The sequence below is a fragment of the Callospermophilus lateralis genome, chromosome 1, assembly GCF_048772815.1.
Source record: "Callospermophilus lateralis isolate mCalLat2 chromosome 1, mCalLat2.hap1, whole genome shotgun sequence".
Taxonomy (NCBI): Eukaryota; Metazoa; Chordata; class Mammalia; order Rodentia; family Sciuridae; genus Callospermophilus; species Callospermophilus lateralis.
Window position 1 is genome coordinate 6,137,220 of NC_135305.1, and position 9,993 is coordinate 6,147,212.

The 9,993-nt window shown below is 41.7% G+C and overlaps 1 protein-coding gene across 10 annotated transcripts in view; it reads left to right on the forward strand.

Annotated features, from left to right (window-relative positions):
- The window catches only part of Prkag2 (protein kinase AMP-activated non-catalytic subunit gamma 2), a 259,423-nt gene extending 249,639 nt beyond the window's left edge, over positions 1 to 9,784 (forward strand). For 8 of the 10 annotated variants that reach the window (XM_076831785.2, XM_076831761.2, XM_076831737.2 and 5 more), the window contains 5 exons: positions 1,002 to 1,167; positions 1,562 to 1,599; positions 2,818 to 2,964; positions 5,704 to 5,797; positions 8,705 to 9,784. In XM_076831785.2, the coding sequence (XP_076687900.2) occupies positions 1,002 to 1,167; positions 1,562 to 1,599; positions 2,818 to 2,964; positions 5,704 to 5,797; positions 8,705 to 8,736 (477 nt within the window). In that variant the 3' untranslated portion in view covers positions 8,737 to 9,784. Of the gene's footprint in view, positions 1 to 204; positions 332 to 1,001; positions 1,169 to 1,561; positions 1,600 to 2,817; positions 2,965 to 5,703; positions 5,798 to 8,704 lie in introns of those variants that run through there. The other 2 variants (XM_076831769.2, XM_076831778.2) reach the window with 2 other exon arrangements.
- The last annotated feature ends 209 nt before the right edge of the window (positions 9,785 to 9,993 follow it).

Here is a 9,993-nt window from a genome sequence, read left to right on the forward strand (position 1 = left end):
TGAAATTTAAATAAAGAAACTTCAGGATCTGATTTTTACTGAATTAATGAGATCATAGTCTGAGAAAAGGTAGCATTACCCTTCAGGATATTTGAAAATTAGCCTAAGCCTAGAGTTTAGAACAGGGAATATCCTATATTGAGATGGACTAGATGACCTAATAGGTCTTTCTTTTTTTTTTTTTTTTTTTCTCTAAATTTCTAGGATTCTCATGATTTGAATATTGATGAACTCTTTGACTTGAACATTTTGTTTCTTCTAATTGTTCATCTTTTCCTGATAATTATAAGGTACACCAGGAGGATGGAATCAACTGTACCCTTTATAAAAGGTGGATCTTTGAAACCATAGACCTTATTTTGTTATGTCAAACATGATCCTAGACTTTTCTCTTCTGACTTATCCCTCCTCCTTGAAAACTGCCCATGAAAAGAACATTAATTTTCAAGGGTTCTGTTAATTCTATTCAGCTGGCTTGTTCTTTGTTCCTAATAGACAAAACCTGGAGTCCTCCAAGGAGTGGTCAGGGTGTGGAGTGGGTGGAGTGAGGACTAGCCTCAAGGGCTCAGCCATGCCAGGGGTCTGGGGTTTGCAAATCCTGGGTTCTTCATAGATGTTACTCAGCGCCACCAGCAGGACCAAAAAGTTTAATGTGAATAATTAAGAATAAATGTTCTGTTCTTGGTGGCTTCCAAGTCTTAATTTCCCAAATAGAGCTGTTGTTCCCTTCATCTACCCACTTTTTCAGTGAATGTATAGGAGAGATGTTATAATGTTAAAATGCTTTGAGTGCTTTAAAGATAAGCATAGATGTGCAAACTGGTTTGAATGAAAGATACAATTGTTATGTAATTTTTTCATGTTAATTGAGACATCCAAGCAGATTGTTAGAAAAGGCAACTTTGATATATCGGACATAGTTTTCCATGCAGATCTGGACATTTGACCATCAGGAGGGTTTGTGGTGGTTCTGGAACGTCTGCGTTTGTCTCCCTGTCTAGATGTCTGACATGCCAAAGCCCGCCTTCATGAGGCAGAACCTGGACGAGCTGGGAATAGGAACGTACCACAGCATCGCCTTCATCCACCCAGACACCCCCATCATCAGAGCCTTGAGCATATTTGTGGAGAGACGAGTGTCGGCTTTGCCCGTGGTGGACGAGTCAGGTCTGTGCAGCTATCCCTGCCAAACCATAGTACCTGTTTACTCTTCAAGGCAAAGTATGGGAGAAGCAGAGAATGAACTTTTAGATGCAATGCATTCAGCACTTAGGAGCTCTCCGGAAAATAAGAAATTTAAACTCGTTTATATTCATAGTTTCACTAAAATATGATTTCATGTCCATCTTAAAATAGACATGATCTTTGTTCTTCATGGACAAAAACTGGAGTCCTCCTAGGAGCAGCCAGGCGAGGGAGGTGGGTGGAGTCAGGGCTTGTGAGTGGCAGCTCAGACAGGTCTATCAGTGCTTAATCCCTGGTAACGGCTTAGTTAAGACTGATTTTAAATGAGTTACTTCTGTTCCTCAAATATTTTTCTAACACATATTTTCATTTTTAGGAAAAGTCGTCGATATTTATTCCAAATTTGATGTAATTGTAAGTATTTTTAATTTTTTAAAACCTCTTAGAACATATCTTAAGGCCTTTTTAACCTATTTTTATGTTTTTCTCTTGTTCCCTAATAATTCCTAACTTCTTTGAGGATGAAAATCTTAGAAAATTTCAGGCTCCCCATAGTAAAGACTTTTAATATTCATTGGTTTAGCAATGAATCATATGTTAGTGTGCAGTAGCATTTAGTACTTGTTTGTCTTTCCACAAAAGACAGACCTGCCACTGTAGCGTGTGTTGAAATGGTCATGCTGTCTGTAGGCGCGTGCTCAGTATACACAGGAGTTTGTGGATGCCCTGCCAAAGGCACCCTCCTGCTTGCTGACTGGGAGCCACTGTTCGGAACAAGATTACAAGTGAATTTTTATTAAGTAGCATTACATAGAGTCCTATATTTGAATCCTGACTTAATTCTCCTAGGTTCACTGTCCATTCTGCATCTTTCCATGTGCAGCTCCTTTCTTCCCATTTACTCTAAGGAGTTTGACACTGTTTCTAAGAAAACAGTGCACACACACCATGTGTTGCTACAGTACTGACCCCTGCATTAAATACTCTTTTGCATCTGTCTCAAATCTTTGGTTCATCCTATTCTGTTTAACATAATAGACACCAAAATATATGTTCATTGGAGTTTTGGTTGAATGGGACCCACTAAAATTAATCAGAACCCTGAGACACTCACTATTTGGCTTTATGAGACTTGACTTCTCAGACCTGCTCTTCTCCCATAAATTCTTGACTCTGATGGGCCACTGCTGTTGCCACCACCACCACCACCACCAAGGCCTTCCTGGCAAAAGCCTTGTCTCTGGGGAGCTCATTGGGAAAGTTTATTGATGCAGGCTTCCTACCTCTGTAGTACTTGTCACCCTTTACAAGTGTCAGTCCTCTCAAAAGATGCTACCAGGCACAGTGTGGAGCACGCAAAGGTAAGAATGAGGAAAGCCTCTGGTGGGATACGTCACTAACACTTACAACACACTCCATAGTTAAGGTGTACCTCGTGACGTGAAGTCTTTAATTATGATTGATAAGATGGTGAAATGACAGCACTGTGGCATGATACAAGCTAGAAAGAACTTTTGTTGTCCAGATAAGATAAATATTAAAGTTTTTACAAATCAGCTTGTTTTAAACTTGATGCAGTTTTGCCATTAATGTGGATCAGAGTGAAAGGGTTCTGATCTGTGACTGTTACAGAATCTTGCTGCTGAGAAAACCTACAATAATCTGGATATCACGGTGACCCAGGCCCTGCAGCACCGATCACAGTATTTTGAAGGTGTCGTGAAGTGCAGTAAGCTGGAAACACTGGAGACCATTGTGGACAGGATAGTGAGAGCCGAGGTGAGAGCCCCGGCCCCACCTGTCCACCTCCTCCCCTTCCCACTGCAACAAGCAGGCCACTGCCATTGCCCAGGGCCTAGTGTAGCTTCCTCTGGGTGATCCAGAAAGGGTCGTTGAGTTGAAGTGAGTTCATTAATAATTCTAATATCATAGTTGAATTGAAAACACTGGTGAGATACTTTCACAGCCTGAAAAATGTGCACATGAGGAAACAAAAATTGCCCCAGAAGCTTTAAACTCAGAGTATTTATGAATTCCAAGTTTAAAATGTATGACCTATGTTATTTTAACAAAGTAAATGGTAAATCAGTGAAACAACTTTTTAAAGTTAATTTGCTCTCTTCATACCAATCTCTCTCTTCCCTGATTTAGATCATCACCAATGGCCTAGCAGCCCCCAGTCTCCTGAGCCTCAACACCCATAGCCCTGTACTCCGCGGCTGAGTGGGTGTGCGAGTATGCGTGGTGCAGGACCCTGTAGGGAAGAGGGGAAGGATCTCCGTGTGGCTTGCCTAATTCAGCATACCCATTCCCACTGTCATTCCTGTCCTGTCAGGCAGGTCCAGGAGTGTTGACCTGTGTCAGTCTTCCTTCTGGAAGAGCCCCTAGTTAAACAAAATGCATTCCTAATGAGAAGTCTGTTTTGATATTATTATAAATGTAAGAGAACTGCCAAGAAGCAAAGTTCCTGATTATTTTTAAGCTAATAACATGTGACTTTACATTGCTTTCTGATAGTGACATGCAAAGTTGCATCAAAGGCCATCATTATTATTAGAGATCCACCAAGCCCTCCTTTAACTCTGTATGTTCAAGCACCCCACCTCCTGTTTCCTACTCTGAGTTAGCCCCCAGCTCCGCCCGCAGATCAAGGCTTTTAACTGCTGCACTAGCATCTCAGAGGCAAGCCTTCCCTTGTTCTACTTGAGTTCACCACTTGTTTTCAAAAGGTGTCAATTGACTTGGGAATACACCCTAACTTTTTATTAATGTCTTCGAATTATGTACCCTCTGAAGATAAGCAGAAACAGGTAAGGTATCTCTCCCAATGTGTGAGAACAGCGGACATCCATGTGACAGAGTCCTTTATGACAATTAAAAATCATGTTACACATTGAAGAATATCCACTGGTATTGATGCTGAAAACCACTAGCAAGGCATTGCTAAGAGAAGAGGCTGGGCACTGTGCCCAGCACGACTCCATGTGCTGTCCACGTGCATCTGCACAGAGAAGAGGCTTGAACACACACACAGCACAGGACCGACAGCGCTGTCTCTGAGCAGTGGAGTCCAGGGTGGTGTGGGGAAGGCCTGTGTTCTTCTCTGTTCGCCTGATGGCAGTAGAAATTCTGCAATACAAAAGAGGACATTGAGGAAAATGATAATACAACTAAGTAGTTTTCTCAATTACACATCTTCACATTTTCCCTCTTTAAAATTCTTTGACCAGATGACTCCTATTGGAGCATGAAACCAATTTTTAGCTTTAATGTAGTTTGTTAGAAGAGGGTTCACAAGGTCAATAAAGACTCAGTTTATAGGAAAAATACAACACTAACTTTAAGGTACCTGGGACAAGGAACACTTGTAGATTTCAGACTCAGCAATAGTTGTCATTATTTTTGGTTCTCGTTTACAAAGAATCATGTGAGCACTCTAGGGGAGATGATTTCCCTTGACCTTCAGTAGATCAAAAGATATTATTACAATTATTAAATATTGATAGTAAAATATGTCTAACATAGAGTTTAAAACATTCTCTGATCCTAGATATAAACCATTATTTTAATTTATAGTTATGGTCAGTAATTATACTGTGTTATATCACAGGAGTATGGAAGAACCTGCAAGCTTATTAGAAAACTTTTTGAAGAAATTTATGTTGCTCAATATGAGATGACCAAGTGACTTTTATTAAACTAAAGCAAACTATAATACCAAAAACATCACCAACATCATGTCATTAGAGACAGACTATAAAAGCAGAATTTCCCCCATTCTCTATCTCCTTCCTGTGTCCAAATTTTGTGCGAAGGCTCTGCCTGTTCTGTGGAGAGGATCCTGCGGGGAGCCAGCTGGCCCGCGGTTGCTTCTGGAGATTAAGTCAGAGAGGCCAGAAGAGCACCGTGCTCTTGCCATGCTGTCCGCTGGAAGGATGTTACAGTAATGCTGCAGAATGTCCTCCATTCATTTATAATAAAATAGTTTAGAGAGGAAAACTAGAGGTTAATAGTATCCATTTCACTTCATTATAGTTCATTTATCCTTCTGAATATTATTCTTATGAATTTCATAGAGAAAAGACACTATAGAAAATAAAAGGCAATCTTAGGTGGCCCTGTTTCCTAGTTTCTGTAACATGGGATTTCTTTCCCATGTAGAACAGGTTTCCTGATGGCTACTAGAAACAGATTCACCTTTAAAAAAGTAAAACTGCTGTGCTCAAGAGAATGTCTATAGCTACATTGTACTTCTGTGCTGAACGTGCCTTTTATCAACGTTCTGAAATTTTAAAACTCAGTAGGATATCGTTGGCTTATACTTCTTGGACAGGGTCAAGCAAGTCAGCATTGCACTTTGACCCTAGAGCCCCAGGCCTTTCTCTGGTTCAATCCACCATTGCTTCCTCTGGTTCGTGGGATTTATTCATTGTACTAAAGTGCATGAGTGGCATTTTCCCCAATATCCCTCTTAAAACGCTTTTTATTTACACGCAGCCTGCTTTCTCCTCTCCGCAGGTCCACCGGCTGGTGGTAGTAAACGAAGCAGACAGCATTGTGGGTATTATCTCCCTGTCAGACATTCTGCAAGCCCTGATACTCACACCAGCAGGTAAAAATGCTGACTTCAGTCTTGACCCCAGTGTCTAGAAAGGGAGGGAGGTGGGGTGGTGAATGGTGTTTTCTCCCATTTCCTCCAGCCCCCTGCTCCAGATCGAGGCTTTGTGTGTTACCTTGTCATCCATTTCCATTTTCATTCTCGTCTCAGTTTTGAAATTTTGACATTCCATTTAGAGGAAGAAAGTTATAGGAGATATTCCCAGAGGGGAGGAGGGTGGCGGGGACCCGAGAGCTGGGGTTTCTCACGTGCTGTGTATTCAGTGGTGAGATGGGCTCTATAGGTCTCAAAACCACCAGAGCCCCTCCCTTTCTGTTTCTCTTCTTCCCACTCCTCTCCCTCCTGGTCCTAATCAAATGTCAGCAAGCCAGCCTTGCAGGGCCACAGACCCAAAACCAAGATGGGACAATAAGTGGCACTTATTATTGTTTGAACTCTCTGGAGTGGAGCAGTAAATGATGCATGTTGTATGATACTAATTTTGCTTCAGTTCAGAATCAGTCAAACTCAGCCAAGACTAGTTTTTATTGTTTTAGTTGTAGTTGGATACAATACCTTTATTTTATGTATTTATACGTGGTGGTGAGGCTCAAACCCAGTGCCTCACGCATGCTAGATGAGCGCTCTACGGCTGAGCGGCACTCCAGCCCCCCAACACTAGTTTTTATAATTAGTCTGTAACCTAAAAACGCCCACCCTAATGGAGTCCCCACCACCTGAATCATTCTTACTAGTTGAGAATGCCAAGAGAGCTGTCCCTGTGGAGCAGTCCCCTTCACAGATGGCCTGGGCTTCAGCATCAGCATTAGTTTCATCTGGAACTTATTAGAATGTAGTAAGTCAGAAACAGAAGCTGGGTCAGATGGGCCTCATACAGTGATTTTCAGACTCCAAGTGTTCGAGAGCTTCAAACTCACAATAATCCTCATAATCATGAAATAGTATAAACGAGTATGAGATTGCTTGTTGCATTACCCTAAAATTGGAATAACCCAAATATCTTTCAAAAGAAGAATGGATAAATTTTGTCATTCACCAGTGAAATCCTCACAGCCCCAAGAGTGAGCCACAGCTACCTGCCTGGTGGTGCAGGAACCCCCCCCCCCCGCCCCGCCCCAGCAACACTGCAAAGAGGAGGCTGCACTAACCCACACCAGGGAATGCCGGTATATAAATTTCCAAGCGTATTAGGAAAAAGCTTCTTCAATGAGCAGACTCTGCCCCACAGGTGTATAGCTTGACATCTTCAGTGAAAAATCCCCTTTGCAGGGACTGGCCCGGGACCAAAGCAGCAGTCTGCCAGCAGAGTCTGTCTGAAGATCAGCCCAGGGCATCTGTCCCTTTGACCAAGATCTTTTGGGCATTAAAAACTCCAAGTAAACCCGTCAAGTGACTTATCATCTGGGCCTTGGTGTCTCAAACCATAAGCATGAGAAGGGCGAGCTGGATGAGTTTAAATTGCCTCCTAAGCTCGGTATTTCTTTTTTTTTTTTTTTTTTTTCAGGGAATCCGAATCTTTTTTTTTTTTTATTGGTTGTTCAAAATATTACAAAGCTCTTGACATATCATATTTCATATATTAGATTCAAGTGGATTATGAACTCCCATTTTTACCCCAAATACAGATTGCAGAATCACATCGGTTACACATCCACATTTTTACATAATACCCTATTAGTAACTGTTGTATTCTGCTACCTTTCCTATAGCTCGGTATTTCAAAACTGTAAGTCATTCACACTCCTCCCACCCCTGCTGAGACAGTGACGCAGTCTGTTTCACAGCTGGAATTTGGAGTGTTTGTTCACTTAGAAATCACTGGATTGGCATTCTCAATGGCATATTGTATACGACCCCATTCATTAGGGGAAACCTTCTGTGACCCTGATAGCTGGACTGCAAGTGAGCACCTGGAGAGGAGCTCACAGGACCCGGGTCCATCCGCCACAGCAGTCAGCACCCGCACATCAGGGGAGGTACCCATATGTTCAGCAGCTGAATGCCGGCACCACTGGTTCCAGCCCGCTGTGGCTCTCTGAACGTAGGAATGTCACCTCACCTCAGTGAGCCTCAGTGTCATCTGTAGAGTGAGCAGGATGCACAGTCCCATCTCCTACTAAGATTCCATGAGATGAAACAGAAACCATGAATGAAAGCCACTGGTGCTTGGCAGGGCACCCAGGATGAGCACCGCTGGGTGGCCATTTACTGAATAGTCAGTCAGAGGACTGTTGAGACCTACCTGCTGTGATGCAATGAAAAGTGCCAGTGGCCATTCTTTTCACCATATAAAGGCCACAGTTCCCTCTTAGGGATACTGATTCAATATAATAATATTTCCTTTTTTTTTTTTTTCCAAAGTTTTCAGCAGTAGTTCATTGCTGAAACTTAGACTGCATGTGAGCCTGTGTAGCTACACCCACACCGGATGAGCATGCAAGCAATCCGATGGTAGTAACAGCCAGGTTTTAGCCCCTTATCCTAGTAGATTGTTAATCTCTTACTAAGGTCTATCGCCTGCTGGGTTCAGAACATCGCTTTCCCTACCAACCCATTGTGAAATGCCCTCGCCAGACTCTTGTAGGCATTGTGTGAATTTTCCCTAGACATGTTTTGTGTTTTAGACTTTTGTAGGTATGCACAACTGAAATTCTCTGTGCCTATGCTAAAACCTACCTACATACATCTTCTGAAGTTTTTAGCAGTGGAATCGTACATATTTAGAATCACAACTTGTAATGTGGATCAGCACAGCAGCGTGTTGGTGGGGGGAGCTGGGAGCCGCCTGCTTCTTCCCCCGCTGGACCATTGTCCTACGTGCTGGGCACGTAGAAGCCAGTGGTGCAGAGCACTCTACTGTTAGCATAAGCTTTGAAACTTTCATTTTCCATCTTTTGGCAGGTGCCAAACAAAAGGAGGCAGAAACAGAATGACGGCGGAGAATGTAGACCTCCTCGTAGGAGAACTTGAACAAAGTTTCTGGGTCACAATTTGCCTCATGAACACTGGCTGCAAGTGGGAGAGAGTAAAATGGCGAAGAATGTATATCAGGGTTTAATAATGGGTGTTTTTCCAGTGTTGTAAGCATAAAAAAAGAGATTTTATGTGCTTGAAGATTCAGCCTTGCGTTAAAGACTGTTTTCAGACCTTCATCTGAAGGATTTTTAATGCTGTATGTCATTAAAGTGCACTGTGTCCTGAAATGTTTATTATTTTTCATTTCCAAGAATTCACTGGTATGGAACAGGTGATGTGACATAAGGTGAGTGTACAGCATGTTTAGATCACAGTGCCTTATGTCCGAATACAGCAATATGTCATCGCTGCCCGCCCCGCCTAAGAGTGCGCATGAAGTGACACCGAGCTTGAATGTGGAAGTCTTTGAACCTTTTACCAAATCAGTTATTTTCATTAGGTTCGTTAAAAAGTTGTAATTTGAATATAAATAATTACTTTACAACTTCAATGACACTTCTGTGTCTGAGCTAACATGTCAATGGGCTGCTTTACGACAGCTTTATTTATTTTTACTTTCATGCAGTTTTTTTACACATCCTTTGGTGGGTAAACTTCACCATGTCCTTTAATAAACTCTTGGTTATTTCAAAATAGCAAATTTCTCATTATTTAATTTTGGATCTGGAAAGGATAGGACTTCTAAAATAGCCACTGTTGGGATTTAAAGATGTGGAAACAGGCCGTGGCTGGGAGGAAACAAAGTGCCGGGAAGATGTCTATTTTTTTCTTGTGTATTGAACTGTAAGATCATGATGTTTGTGTGACTGTTGATGAGACTGTAAATCTGACTGTGGCACAGCAGTGCTATTATAGAGTTGAAGCAAAACAACATTGCCTGATGTAAGTGCTCTGAACATGTTGACGCTGTATATATATGAGGAGAGGTTGAGGTTTTGTTTTTTGGGTTTTGTTTTGTTTTTTCAAATTGAAAAAATAAATCCTACTATCTACCATTTTGTTAAAGAGGTTCTTTAAAATACCGTGTATTTCTACGTGTATTAAAATTCTACATGCAGTTTTCCTCTTAGCTATTTCTCCCCAAATAAGGGAACACATGGATTCTCATCTGTTATCCATCATCAGGAAAAAAACTCATGATTTAACTCATGACCTCTTTCCCTCCATTATTAAATATGAACATGTTTAAAAATTGCTACACAGATTTTCTTGTG